At 42.2% G+C, this 14,268-nt stretch overlaps 2 protein-coding genes across 2 annotated transcripts; both read left to right on the top strand.

The window, feature by feature from the left end:
• Positions 1-2,864, top strand: LOC115406760 (b(0,+)-type amino acid transporter 1-like). Its single transcript, XM_030116982.1, has 6 exons — positions 1-717; positions 965-1,098; positions 2,035-2,164; positions 2,250-2,374; positions 2,453-2,540; positions 2,634-2,864. The coding sequence occupies exons 1-6, from the start codon at positions 1-3 to the stop codon at positions 2,862-2,864; spliced, it is 1,425 nt and encodes a 474-aa protein (XP_029972842.1).
• Positions 2,865-4,200: 1,336 nt separating this feature from the next.
• Positions 4,201-13,300, top strand: LOC115406759 (b(0,+)-type amino acid transporter 1-like). Its single transcript, XM_030116981.1, has 6 exons — positions 4,201-4,917; positions 10,243-10,376; positions 12,480-12,609; positions 12,702-12,826; positions 12,903-12,990; positions 13,070-13,300. The coding sequence occupies exons 1-6, from the start codon at positions 4,201-4,203 to the stop codon at positions 13,298-13,300; spliced, it is 1,425 nt and encodes a 474-aa protein (XP_029972841.1).
• Positions 13,301-14,268: the final 968 nt, after the last annotated feature.

Raw genomic sequence — 14,268 nt, 5'->3', positions numbered from 1 at the left:
ATGGATAAAAAGGAACCTGAGGGCCTGAAAATTAAGCGGGAAATCGGTTTGATTGGTGGCATCGCTTTAATATCTGGAACCATGATTGGATCTGGTATATTCATGTCTCCACAGTTTGTTCTGTCCTATGTAGGCAGTCCTGGAGCCAGTCTTCTGATCTGGACTATCTCGGGAATCGTGTCAATGTTGGCCGCTCTCTCTTATACTGAACTTGGCACAATCATTCCTGAATCTGGTGGCGACTTCATCTACATACTGAGGATCTATGGACCATTCCCTGCTTTTTTTGCAGCGTACACTATGGTGCTGGTCTTAAAGCCTTTCGCTGCCGCAGCGTTGTCTATTGGCATTGCAGAGTATGCTGCAGCACCGTTTTACATGGACTGCTCGCCTCCTACAGTTGTGGTGAAATGTGCTGCAGCTTTCAGCCTCTTTCTTGTTGTCATCATCAATGTCTTGAATGTGCGGCTTGCAATCAGAATTCAGGTGATCTTCTTGGTGGCCAAAGTGTTGGCATTGACAACCATTGTGGTTGGAGGATTGGTGAAGCTGTCCCAGAGCACTGATATGATAGTGGAGAATTTGAAAGTGGAGAATTCCTTTACCGGCACTCAGTTTTCTTTGAGCACATTTGGAATGGCTTTCTCTCAAGGACTTTGGTCGTACAGTGGCTGGTACAGCTTGAGCTACGTGACTGAGGAACTAAAAAGACCTGAGGTAAGGATCTGGATTCTACATGTTTAAAAAAAAAAGCTTCATGAAAAATAAATAGTTTTAAAATGTGTGTCAGCCTTTGATGAATATTTACACTGACTTTCACTGAGCAATGTTAAGTGCCAGAAAACACTTTACATATTTTCTTCAAATCATCCAGACTACATTTTAAAACTGTTGTCCAATCAGATTTATTTGTGTTTGTTGTCATTTGTTATTGTCAGCATTTTAAATGCTTTTCTTGGCACAGGTGAACCTTCCCCGTGCAGCCGTGATAGCCATTTCTCTGGTGACCAGCCTGTATCTGCTGGTGAATGTGAGCTATCTGTCTGTGATGACGCCCAGAGAGCTCATGTCCTCCACGGCAGTCGCAGTTACCTGGGGGTAAGAAAGTGTCTGACTGATGCCCAAGCACATTTTATGCTTTTTGTTATGCTGCAATAAAATGTTTATTCGGAGCAGACAGTTAATTCACCTCTTACATCTAGTAAGGAGGAGTAACCGAATTAGGCCAGGAACATTTTTTTTCATGCAAAACATAAATATATTTCCTGAAAACTGAAAAGGCTTTGAACAGAAGAGCCGCCAGCTGAACTGAAATTAGGTGAAACTTATCAAGTGAAACACGGTGAAATGACTGTGGTGGTGGACTACTGCAGACGTGGGGCTGACATGCTTCTGGATGGGCTGAGGACTGACAGATGGCTGAAGTCTGTCTTGAGTTTTTATGCTGTCAGGAGAGCTGGGGAGGTGTGATTTTGGTTTTTGTTGACCCACATATCCAATAAAACACTGAAACTCACAATGGACTGCGACACTTCTGTACTGGAGGATTCACGAAGAGAAAGAGACACGTGACAGTGACATTTTGTAATAACTTGAAGTCGCATTTAATATTAAATACTTGCTTACATTATCACAGTTTTTTTCCATTATTTACTAGTATTACTACATGCCAATAGTAAAAAGTCAGTTACAATTACTCTTGAGGTGCGGTATTATTATGACGTGATCTACAGAGAAAAATAAAGGTTGTGTTATACACAAGTCATCTGCAGTTCTGAATTCCAGCTGTTGCTTTCACTACTACTGCTTCATAAATGCACATAGTGCATGACAGTATGCTGCTTCCCTCTGACGACGCCTCCTGCACATCTCCATCAGTTGTGGTGAGAATGCAGATACTAATTTGTTCCGCAACTGGGCAGATTTCTAAGATGTTTCTGCTACATCACCTGCGTCACCAGTTTAGATTTCATTTGGAGTTTTGAACAAGTTGCATCTGCCTCTGAAGACAGATTTTTTTCAATCCTTTAACAGGAATAAGGTGTTGGGCAGTTGGGGTTGGATCATGTCTTTGGCTGCAGCCTTGTCGGCTTTCGGTTCTCTGAATGGATCATTCTTCAGCGGGGGGCGTGTGTGCTTTGTCGCTGCCAGGGAAGGACACATGGTAACACTCTTTCAACTTTATAAAAACATCTTCAAAGATTGATAATCATGTTGCGGAGCTGTCTCTCATGTCTCTGTTTTTGCAGCCAGATATTCTGTCCATGGCTCACGTCCACAGACTGACGCCATCCCCTGCATTGATCTTCACCACCACGGTGTCGTTGATCGTGCTGATCCCCGGGGATTTTAAGAGCATCGTCAACTACTTCAGGTAACACCTGAACCTTTGGCGCTGCTCTGCGGATTACAATCGCCAGTGTTTTTCTCACTTTCTCCTCACTGTTGTCAGTTTCACTGCCTGGATTTTCTATGGCATCACCCTGTCTGGACTGATCTACCTCAAAATCAAGAAACCGGAGCTCCCCAGACCATACAGCGTTGGTGTCATGCACTTTTATTTATTTTATTTTTTTTTTCCAGATTTTATCTTATCTTTATGTTGTCTTCATTTTTACCTTTTCACTCCACAGGTTCCCATTATAGTCCCCATTTTGGCCCTGATTGCTGCAGTCTTCCTTGTGCTGGCGCCTATCATCGACAATCCTCAGATTGAATACCTGTATGTGACTTTATTCATTGTTAGTGGGGTGATTTTCTACATCCCTTTTATACATTATAAGGTCTGTCCAAGACTGTTAAACAAGTTGACAGTGTTTCTGCAGCTGTTTTTGGAGGTCGCCCCAACAGAGAAAAACTTGTGACTGCCAACTCATGCGCTATTTTTTTCATCTGCAATATGCTGGTGCATGTGATACCATGTGAGCCATAATCAGCTAATAAAAATTAAATAAGTTCCACAAAGCAGGGAGAAGTTGTTGTTTTGCACTATTTGCAATATGTTTCGTGCTGTTTGATTTACTGTCATATTGTCAAAATTGGACTTTTGCTCCATGAATAATGGATACTTAATCCCTGAAATACTGTACTCCATACGAAGACTTGTACCTTGTTTTCATGTGTTTGTAAATATTTGTCGAATGTTTATGAAGATGCTTCACTCAGGAATTACCAGCCTCCTTCTTTTTCTGGAACAAGAACAGATTTTCAATTTAATGTTGTAAAAATAAATGTGACATTGTCTTCTTGAGGTCTTACATAGGACTACACTAACTTTAAGGTGCAATATGTGGTTAAACTTTTGAATAAGCTACGGTAATCTAATAAAGAGGATTTGATGAAACAATCACTGTGTCATCTCTAAAACAACTAGATATTATGTCGTGAATGTATTGATTTCTACATTAAATAGGGTGTGTTGGCCTAATGTATTAGTAGAAAGAGAAGGTACTGCCGAGGGGATGTTTGTAGTGTGTGTGCAGCAAAGGGTGGGATTGCTTGAGCTGCTCATCAACATCAAACACCTGTCTGCCACCACTGTTGTGCCCTCTGCAACAACCACTTGCCCTTTTTTTAGGCTCACTGATAAAAAGATAAAAAAAAAAAAACTGAAAAAAAGATTTTCAGGCATTCTTTTGGGGTTCAAATACTAAACATAACACATATTTATCAACTCCTTGTACAAAAGAACGTTTTTGTATCAATTCTATTGGATTCTACTGGAGCTCCTGGGCCAAGCAGACCAGCAGGAGCCAATCCCCCCACCACCCCCACCCAACCCAGCAGAGCAGAGCCAGACCCAGTCCCCCACTGTGTTAACACTGATGAAGATAAGACCTCTAGCCCCATGTGAACAGAAGCTTTTTAATTGTCTATAGATCTAATGTGAAGAAACTAAAGTGTAATATTCCGTCAAAAAATACTACTCGGCTTGAGTTGAAGCATGCGTAAGTTTCTGAGTTCTTTTACAGAGAAGAAATATATTTTTCCTGCAAAAGAAGTTATTTGCAATGATGTGATTCTCTTCTTTAAAGGAATGACAAGAGATCAAGAGAGTTAATGTTTTATTCAGGCATTTTGCAGCAGTCATCGTTCCTTAACTTAAAAAGTACAGGGTACAGTATCAGAAGGTTTTTCTCCTTTGCGGTCTGCTCGATACAACGCTCCTGCCTTCAACATTGTCTCTATAAGATTGTGACCATGGATAAAAAGGAACCTGAGGGCCTGAAAATTAAGCGGGAAATCGGTTTGATTGGTGGCATCGCTTTAATATCTGGAACCATGATTGGATCTGGTATATTCATGTCTCCACAGTTTGTTCTGTCCTATGTAGGCAGTCCTGGAGCCAGTCTTCTGATCTGGACTATCTCGGGAATCGTGTCAATGTTGGCCGCTCTCTCTTATACTGAACTTGGCACAATCATTCCTGAATCTGGTGGCGACTTCATCTACATACTGAGGATCTACGGCCCGTTCCCTGCTTTTTTTGCAGCATACACTATGGTGCTGGTCTTAGAGCCCTTTGCTGCCGCAGCGTTGTCTATTGGCATTGCTGAGTATGCTGCAGCACCGTTTTACATGGACTGCTCGCCTCCTACAGTTGTGGTGAAATGTGCTGCAGCTTTCAGCCTCTTTCTTGTTGCCATCATCAATGCCTTGAATGTGCGGCTTGCAATTAGAATTCAGGTGATCTTCTTGGTGGCCAAAGTGTTGGCATTGACAACCATTGTGGTTGGAGGATTGGTGAAGCTGTCCCAGAGCACTGATATGATAGTGGAGAATTTGAAAGTGGAGAATTCCTTTACTGGCACTCAGTTTTCTTTGAGCACATTTGGAATGGCTTTCTCTCAAGGACTTTGGTCGTACAGTGGCTGGTGCAGCTTGAGCTACGTGACTGAGGAACTAAAAAGACCTGAGGTAAGGATCTGGATTCTACATGATTAAAGAAATCGACACGAAATCTGAGCTATAAGCAATTTTAATTGTCTGAAAATATGATAACCAGTAGGGGAGAGTGGGGTAAGTAGTGCCATTTTTTTACTTAAAGTGCCTTTTACACAAGGGGATAACAGGAATGCCTGCAACTAAAATATGTTCATACAGTTTAGGATGTTGTGCATCCCTGGGAGCAATCACTTTGGATCTTAAATAAACTGTGTGAGAAATATAGCTTTGGAAAAAAAAGTGGTTTTGTGGCACATCTTACCCCAAGTGCGGGGTAAATTGTGCCATTAGTCAGAATACACTGGGGTAAATTGTGCCACTTATAACTGAAGTAAAAAAGATCATTTTAATATCAAAAATGTAGTGTTTTGTAATGTTTTTTGTATTTTTCATATGGACCAACTGTATCTGAAATAAAGTTTATATAAAAATGATAATGCTAGATAAAAACAAGACAAATTAAATACAAAAGTACTTGTTTAATGCTTATTTAAAGTTTTAACATAATCAAAGGCCAATTTGCTTCAACAAGGCCCAGTGCCACATGAATCCAGGCTAAGAACAAAATCAGAAATCAAAAATGAGCACCTAACTGCATCTGCATCTGAATATCTTCACAGATTCGACCTACTACTGGACATTCCACTTGTCAATGCTGCAGTGGAATATGAACTTGCGCTCCCTTCTGGCTCTGTCACCACGCTTTTATGGTGTGGGAAATTTTTTAAGCACATCACCTCAAGGGATGACTCCTTCATCATTCTCTCTAAATGTGAAGATGGACTTTCCATCAACAGGCCTCATAACTTTGCTTCAGAAACTTTGAAAATTTGGAACCCTGTCTGTCTTCCTTTTGTATCTGCGTGACATGATGGATTTTGATCTGAAATTAAGAATGACACATAGTTTTAGTGATCAAATGGAAGACTAAGATGTACAATAACAGTAAATTCAAAAAAGTAATATATAGTAAATAATCATAAGTTAGGTTGTGTCAGTGTCACAACTTAAAGCTCGTGTCCGGAGTTTCCGTTCGTTTCCAACGTATGTATCAATTTTCAACAGAGCTTAAATGTGTCAGTCTGGTTCGATACTACAATATAATATTAGCATAAAGCAATATAAAAATTTATTTATGAGCCCCGCCTTCGTCTCATAGACACCCATGTTATCCGAAAAAGCGCCGGTCAGCGTCAGCCAATAGAATGCGAGCTTCCGCATTCTCGTGCTGTCAGTCAACATGTGCACAGCCAGAGAGCACGCGCACTCGCCCAGGCAGAAGAGAGTTAGCAGCCGCCGCCGCGCTTACCTCGGGTATATCCATGGTCTGCTGAACATCCACGGTAAACAGCTCAACATGTAGGATGCTGTAGGACTCGGAGGCTCTCATTTTCACCCGACAGATAATTCGCGTGCATGATTAAAGGGGCGTGGCTTGGTCGCTCATGAAAGCAGAGGGAGGGCGGAAAAAACCTCTCTCTTTCAAAACTCCGGACACCAGCTTTAACACCAGTCCTTTGGCACAAATTACCCCAGGCCCACCATTTTGAAAAAAATGCATCCCCCAGCTGTTCTGAATCATGTTAACTGTATAGACTCATGATGTAGTTTACTAAAGCAATAAAACATGTGTGAAATGTTTTCAAAGTTTTCTATAATTGTTCAAACACAGCAATCGAAAAACCTTAACCATAGAAATTTTACTTTGGAGGGCAAAAAAATGTTTTTTGAACTTAAATGTGCTTACCTCTCAAGCCCTGTGTCTCCCTTTTTTGCAAGATGAGCGGAATGGATGCCTCTTCAAAAATATGTGGTCACATGACCAAAAACTACTATGGTTTTCTAAATAATAGGGGTGGCACGACTTGCCCCTTGGCACATATTACCCCGCTCTCCCCTACAGTCACATGGCAGCTGGACTCCTCAGACACTTTGCAGGACAAATGGTCATGTGGACACAGAGTTAATGGTTATGCCATTAAACTAGATTTTTCCTGAATTTGGTGATGTTACTAACTTTCGAAACATTGCTTACTGATTATTTGCTGGCTACAGTCAATAGTTCAGTTCTGGTGGTTTCTAGTACCTGTGCTTCTGTGATCTTGTGGTGTTTGAGATCTTTTTCTAAAGCCACATTTTTCCGTGAATGTCTTTAATGTCCCAAACTCAGTAGTTATGTATCTACAGGCCTAAAGTGGGATTTGAACCAGCCAATGTCTGGTTACACACTTACCAGCTTACCCAGCAAAATGATTGTCTGAGTGAAGGTCGATGATTTTCTAGAATCTAGATGATTTGATGTGAGAAGGATCATTGGAACACAAGGAAATCATTGACAAGCGGATACTTACTGGCTGTACTGCAACATCCATAGTTTTGGATATTGACCCAATGTATTCAGCTTTTGATTGTGTTATGAGATAGTTTTCAGCAATCACAAAGGTCCAAGCAATTCCAGTGTTGTATATTTTTTCCAAATTTTGGTAATCTGGCTTCATTTAAACAAATGTTGAACTGAAGAAATTTAAGTCTAAAGTCAATATAATTTTTTTTGGGTTATTTTTTAAGTTGAAGTTTTTGGATTATAAATGTTTCAATTGTTAAACAGCATACTAGGTTTCCACTGAAATTTTGTTGCTTTTAATGTACTATTTTGTGTAGCAAATTGACCAAGTAAAATTGTGTTAGGAATAATTACTGTCCTAACCAGTTCTGGATCAAGGGAGACTAAAATCAAAGGTAAAGCTCTGTTTACATCAACCGTTGTCGTCATCGCTCACCTTACAGTCACAAACGTCGGTGCTATACAAAAAGAAAGTATGCAACAGAATGACGAGTATCAATATTCATTGGAGGGTGACAACGTGGGCCATGTGGTCAACATTGACAGTAACAAGTTGACGTGATCTGTGCACTGAAGGATACCCTCCACTTGAAGTTTATTCGTATGATGAGACAACAGGACCTGATTCTGTTGTCTCATCAACAGGAACCACTACAGGGTTTATATTTATTCACTAACTGAGGGGGATGAAACCAGGGTCCTCCTAGATGAAGTAGTTCTAGTAGTAGCAGTATTCATGAATGGTATGCGTATGCACCATTAGCCTTCTTCTTCTCAGGATTTGTCTGTCCATTCTTACCTACCTAGTCCATTGAGTGCATAGTGGCCATCTATCCATTCATCCACGGTGGCTTTAGCGGCTTATCTGGGGCCATGTCACAGGGGTGGCAGACTAAGCTGGATACCTGGACTTCTCTATCCCCAGACAGTTTGTCCAGCTCTTCCTTTGGGATCCCAGGCCAGCCGAGAGACATAATCTCTCCAACGGGTCTTCGGTCTTCCTTGGGGCCTCCTCCTGGCCCAGAACACTTCTCCAGGAGACATCCTAAACAGATGCCCAAGCCACCTCAGCTGGCTCTTCTCAATGTGGAGGGCTGAGCTCCTCACCCTATCTCTAAGGGAGCGCCCAGCCACCCTTCAGAGTAAACTCATTTCAGCCACTTGCATCTGGGATCTTGTCATTTCAGTCATGACTCACAGTTCATGACCATAGGTGAGGGAAGGTACGTAGACTGACCGGTAAACCGAGAGCTTCGCCTTTTGGCTCAGCTCTTTCTTCACCACAATGGACCGATATACGGTACCAACTGCGTCACTGCAGAAAGAGCACCATTGCGTCTGTCAATGTCATGCTCCGTCCTTCCACCAGGTGTGAACAAGATCCTGAGATACTTTAACTCCTCCAATTGGGGCAAGGTCGCTCCACCAACCTGGAGAGGGCAGGCCACCTTGTTCCAGTTGAGGACCATGGCCTCAGATTTGGAGGTGCCGATCCTCATCCCCGTCCCTTCACACTCAGCTGTGAACCACCCCAGTACATGCTGCAGGTCCGGGTTAAATGGAACCAACAGGACAACAACATCTGCAAAAACCAGAGATGAAATCCTGTGGTCCTCAAACCAGATCCCCTCCAGCTCCTGGCCACACCTATAAATTCTGTCCATAAATATAACGAAGAGAACTTATGACAAAGGCCACCCCTGCCAGAGTCCAACATGCACCGGGAACAGGTCTGACTTACTACTGGCCATGCGGACCAGACTCTGACTTTGGTCATGCAGAGACCTTACGCCCCCCCCCCCCCCACACACACACACACACACACACACACACACACACACACACACACACACACACGAAGGACACAGTCAAATGCCTTCTTAAAGTCCACAAAACACATACGGACTGGTTGGTCAAACTCCCACGGACTCTTGAGCACCTTATGGAGGGTATAGAGCAGCTCCAATATTCCACGACCGTAATGAAAACTGGATTGTTCCCTCTGAATTCAAGGTTCCACTACTGGCTGAACCCTCCTCTCCAGTACCCTGGAATAGACTTTCATGAGTGTCTTCAGGAGTGTGATCCCCCTATAGTTGGAGTACACCCTCCAGTCCCCCTTTTTAAAAGGGACACCACCACCCTGGTCTGCCAATCCAGTGGTACTGTCCCCAAACGCCACACGACGTTGCAGAGACGTGTCAACCAAGACAGTCCCTGCATATCCAGAGACTTCAAGTACTCAGGGTGAATCTCATCCACTCCCAGTGCCTTTCCACCAAAGAGCTTACCAATCATCTCAGGGACTTCAGCTTGGGTGATGGATGAGTCTGCCTCTGAGACCTCAGCCTCTGTTTCTTCCATGGAAGACGTGGCGATGGGATTGAGGAAGTCCTCAAAGTATTCTTTCCACCATCCAATAATTTCCCCAGTTGAGGTCAGCAGCTACCCACATTGACTGTCAACAGTGTTGGTGGAGAGCTTCTTTCCTCTTCTGAGGCGCTGAACAATTTGCCAGAATTTCATCAAGGCCAACTGATATTCCTCCTCCACAGCCTCCCCAATTCCTCCCAGACCCGAGTTTTTGCCTCCGCAACCAGTTGGGTTGCAGTTTGCTTGGCTTGCCTGTTGGCTGCTTCTGTAGTTCTGTAGGCCAACAAGACTTGACAGGAGTCCTTTTTCAGCTTGACAGTAGCCCTTATTCCGGTCAATCAAAACAGAAGAAAATCCAGTCATTTGTACTCGGACAATTTTTGGTAAAATTTTGAAAAAAATTCAAAATACTTTGGTATAATGCAAAATATTTATGTCAGTGAACAGCTCCAAGTACAGCGCATTCAATTGCAGGGTTTAATGTTAACCCAGCATCAGAATTACAAATATGTATATCTAGTGAATGTTTTGGCCAGATGACGAGACAATGCTGCGTGTGTGTTTTTTTTTTCTCTGCGCAGGTCAACCTTCCCCGTGCAGTCGTGATAGCCATTTCTCTGGTGACCAGCCTGTATCTGCTGGTGAATGTGAGCTATCTGACTGTGATGACGCCCAGAGAGCTCATGTCCTCCACAGCAGTAGCAGTTACCTGGGGGTAAGAAAATGTCGTTGTGATTCTTATTCTTCTGGGCCTAACTACTGCATGTGGATCACAACATCTTGATATCCGGCTAAGAATCCTCCTGCAATGAGGACTTCCCTCTCTTGGCTGCAAGTTAATTTTCAGAGTTCATTTTAATATTCTTTTATTTCTTTTAAAAACTTTGAACGGTCTCGCCCCACCTTACCTCTCTGAGCTCCTTCACCTCTCCACACCTACTTGTGTATCAGGTCAGCTGATCAGCTGCTTCTTGAAGTACTGAGGTCCAGATGGAATTTCAGAAGGGACAGAGCTTTTTCTGTTGTTGCCCCAAAGCTGAGGAATGAGCTGCCTGTGCTCGTCAGACAGGCCCAATTGCTGTACATTTTTTAAAAGTAATCTTAAAACCCATTTTAACCCAGCCTGAGGCTATGCTCCTGTTTTGTCTATTTATGTACAACACTTTGGTTCAGCTGTAATTTTTTTTAAAGTGGTCAATATAGTTAAGTTGAGATGAGTCATAAAGAATTGCTTAAAGGATATCCTCATCTTCGAACTGTTGATTGAACCCTGATCAATCGATTTGCGATTACTGAGTGATTAGAGAATAAGAGACAGGTTTAGAGCAACAAAAAAAAAAAATGTCAGTATGCACATCATGCTCTTTTACACTGAATACAAACAATACATGTCAAGTTTTTTTTTCTTTCAATACTATTTTAAAAATGTAAATATTTGTTTGTTTTGATCGGCTGCGAAAGTGAATAATTTCCACCTTGAGAGAAGTGATACTTTTCATCTCTTCATTGATAAATAAATGTTTAATTTGCATCGTCAGTTTGGATTCCATTTGGAGTTTTGGACTTTCCAAAAGTTGCTGCTGCTTCTGAAGACAGTTGATTAGAGTTTTCTTTTTTAAGGCAATAAGGAGCTTGGCAGTTGGGGTTGGAACATGTGTCTGGCTGCGACCTTTTCAGTGTCTGGTTCACTGAATGGAACGTTCCTCAGTGGCATGTGTGCTTTGTTGCTGCCAAGGAAAGAGAGTTCCTCGGTTAAAAACATCAACTATGTGTTCTCTGTCACACCAGTCAACCCATCCGGGATGCTTCAGTTGTTAAAATTTTACTGTAAAAATGAGGAAGTCAAGCCAAACTTGCCACTTGAGGTACAAAAGTTTAATCTTAATTTTTTCTGCTAACAGGATCAAAAACATGAATACACCATGACTGGGAACAGAAAGAAATAATTAACAAAGAACTACAACTTCAACATCTCCCTTTCAAAAATGAATCCATTAAAAATAATCCTCATTATAAAAACAATGTCACAATTAACACAACACTCACAACATGGTAAAAAATCAAATTAAAGGTGCTGTAGGCAGGATTTTGCTACTCAATGCTAATTTTTCTGTGTTTTCTTTGGATTAAATGTTAGAGTATCCATTGATAATCCTTTAGGAGTGTAGTATAATTGCACTACCGCGAGGGCGCAGCGTTTCCATCTGTCTCTGTTCTGAGCTGAAAAGGAATCTCAACAGCTCCAGGTATCTTTGACCAATCAGAAGAGCCCATGAGGCTCTAACCGTGATTGGTCGAGGGGCATTCGTCGCACGTTCTTGTGGGAGGGGCTTAACTTGCGTGAGGGCGTGATGTCAGAGAAAACAGGACAGGATTGGCTGTGCTGGGTTTCAAATCGCCATCTTAGATGGGTCAAATCGCCATCTTGCTTAGGTAAGCCTAAGCAGATGGCGGAGATGCAGAATCCTGCCTACAGCACCTTTAACTGCTTTATTTCATGTTTTTTCCACTGTTCATACTCCCCTTTGAAACAACCCAAAGGTTTTAGCCAATTAAAAAAAAATACATTCACTTCCTGGAAAAAGGGAGGAGTAGCAAGCCTGGGACAGTCAACGGTGTGCATTTCATGGCTTTTGATTAAATCCAAACGGAAGATAATACACTGTCACTGCCATTACACGGAATTAAATTAGGAGGTCTATTAAGACTCTAAAGGAAGAAAAACATCTGTTTAATGTACATGATGAGTTTAGATTCCAATAGGAGCTTTGGACAAGTTGCTTCTGCCTCTGAAGACACTTTTTTTCTCCGTTAATAGGAATAAAGTGTTGGGCAGTTGGGGTTGGATCATGTCTCTGGCTGCAGCCTTGTCGGCGTTTGGTTCTCTGAATGGAATGTTTTTCAGCGGGTCACGTGTGTGCTTTGTTGCCGCCAGGGAAGGACACATGGTAACAGTGTCTCAAACCTCTAAGAATGTCCCACGATCATTTAGAATCATGCTGTGTAGCTTTCTAACACTGCTGTGATTTTTTTTTTGCAGCCAGATATTCTGTCCATGGCTCACGTCCACAGACTGACGCCATCCCCTGCACTGATCTTCATCACCACAGTGTCGTTGATCGTGCTGATCCCCGGGGATTTTAAGAGTATCATCAACTACTTCAGGTAACACCTTAACTTGTGGCACTGCTCTGTGGAGTACAATTACCTTTTTTTCTCACTTTCTCCTCACTGTTGTCAGTTTCACTGCCTGGTTTTTCTATGGCGCCACCCTGTCTGGAATGATTTACCTCAAAATCAAGAAGCCGGAGCTCCCCAGACCATACAACGTTGGTATTCAAGTGCTTTTTTTCCCCAGATTCGATCATGTCTTCATCTCATTATCACTCCTACCTTTTCACTCCACAGGTTCCCATTATAATCCCTGTTTTGGCCCTGATTGCTGCAGTCTTCGTTGTGCTCGGGCCGATCATCGACAGTCCTCAGATTGAATACCTGTATGTGACTTTATTCATTCTTAGTGGGGTGATTGTCTACATCCCTTTCATACATTACAAGATGTGCCCAGAATTTTTAAACCTGTTAACAATGTTTCTGCAGCTCTTTTTGGAGGTTGCCCCAGCAGAAAAACAGTTGTGATTCCTCAGTCTCTCACAGTTTTTTTTTTCCATTTGTAACTTGCATGTGCATGTGATGCATGAAGCCACAATCAAACCATAAAATAAGTTCCACAGAGCAGGGACAAGTTGTTGCTTTGCACTATTTGCAATCTGTTTTGTGTTGTATAATTTCCTGTCATATTGTCAAACACATATTTTTAATCTTTCAAGACTGATACTTAATCTTCTGAAAATACTATTGGGATTTTGTCTTGTTTTCAGTTGTCCGTTTCTGAAGATGCTTCTCTTAAAAAAATTACTAATGTTCTTCTTTTTCTACACAACGCTGACTTTAAAGGGGCTGTATCACGCAAAATTCACTTTTTGTATGTTTTAACCTTGTTATATAGTTATGTACTCACCAAAAACACCCCCAAAGCGTTTTTTTTTTTTTCCCTTCGTGCCTGTGCATTTGAGCTTTCCTCGTTGTTGTGCTGCTCAGAGAGGCAGCCCCTCCCGCACCCGTGAAAACGCTCTGTTTTCCCACGTAGACGTCACACGGAGAAGATGGCTCCCCTGAGCCCCCCTCCCGCAGGCCCTCGGCAATCAGCGTTGCTGCTTTTTTCTAACTCTGATTACGGAGATAAACTTTAACCATCATCTGAAAGCAACAGTCCAGCAAGAGCAAGAGTCTGAAGGGTCTGCAGTTGGTGAGTTTCTAACAGGAAAATATGTTTTCGCGTGTCTTTGCGTGCAGAGAAGCTAGAGCTAAAGAGCTAAAGCTAGCTAGCGTACTTGTATTTGTTTTGAAGCGCTGATTGGTTGAAGTAGCTGTCAGTCAAAGTCCACAGGGGGAGAGGCGGGATTTTCAGTGAAACAGAGCGTTTTCTCTTCCGGGTTTCAGAACTAGCCCCAGAAAATCTTTTATTTCAAACAAAAATTACTTTTCCTTAGCGCCAAAAATAAACTAATACCATGTTAATGCCATTTCTAGGGTTTGGACTAGCT

This window comes from Salarias fasciatus, chromosome 19 (assembly GCF_902148845.1).
Source record: "Salarias fasciatus chromosome 19, fSalaFa1.1, whole genome shotgun sequence".
Classification (NCBI taxonomy): Eukaryota; Metazoa; Chordata; class Actinopteri; order Blenniiformes; family Blenniidae; genus Salarias; species Salarias fasciatus.
Note: the sequence above shows the minus strand (reverse complement) of the source record. Positions and strands in the feature narration are given on the sequence as shown.

Excerpts from the sequence above, each read along its gene's own strand:
- LOC115406760 (XM_030116982.1), top strand. The coding sequence starts at position 1 with ATGGATAAAAAGGAACCTGAGGGCCTGAAAATTAAGCGGGAAATCGGT. Across the intron at positions 718-964 it reads AGGAACTAAAAAGACCTGAG|GTGAACCTTCCCCGTGCAGC; the intron begins GTAAGGATCTGG and ends TTCTTGGCACAG. Across the intron at positions 1,099-2,034 it reads GCAGTCGCAGTTACCTGGGG|GAATAAGGTGTTGGGCAGTT; the intron begins GTAAGAAAGTGT and ends ATCCTTTAACAG.
- LOC115406759 (XM_030116981.1), top strand. The coding sequence starts at position 4,201 with ATGGATAAAAAGGAACCTGAGGGCCTGAAAATTAAGCGGGAAATCGGT. Across the intron at positions 4,918-10,242 it reads AGGAACTAAAAAGACCTGAG|GTCAACCTTCCCCGTGCAGT; the intron begins GTAAGGATCTGG and ends TTCTCTGCGCAG. Across the intron at positions 12,991-13,069 it reads AGCTCCCCAGACCATACAAC|GTTCCCATTATAATCCCTGT; the intron begins GTTGGTATTCAA and ends TTCACTCCACAG.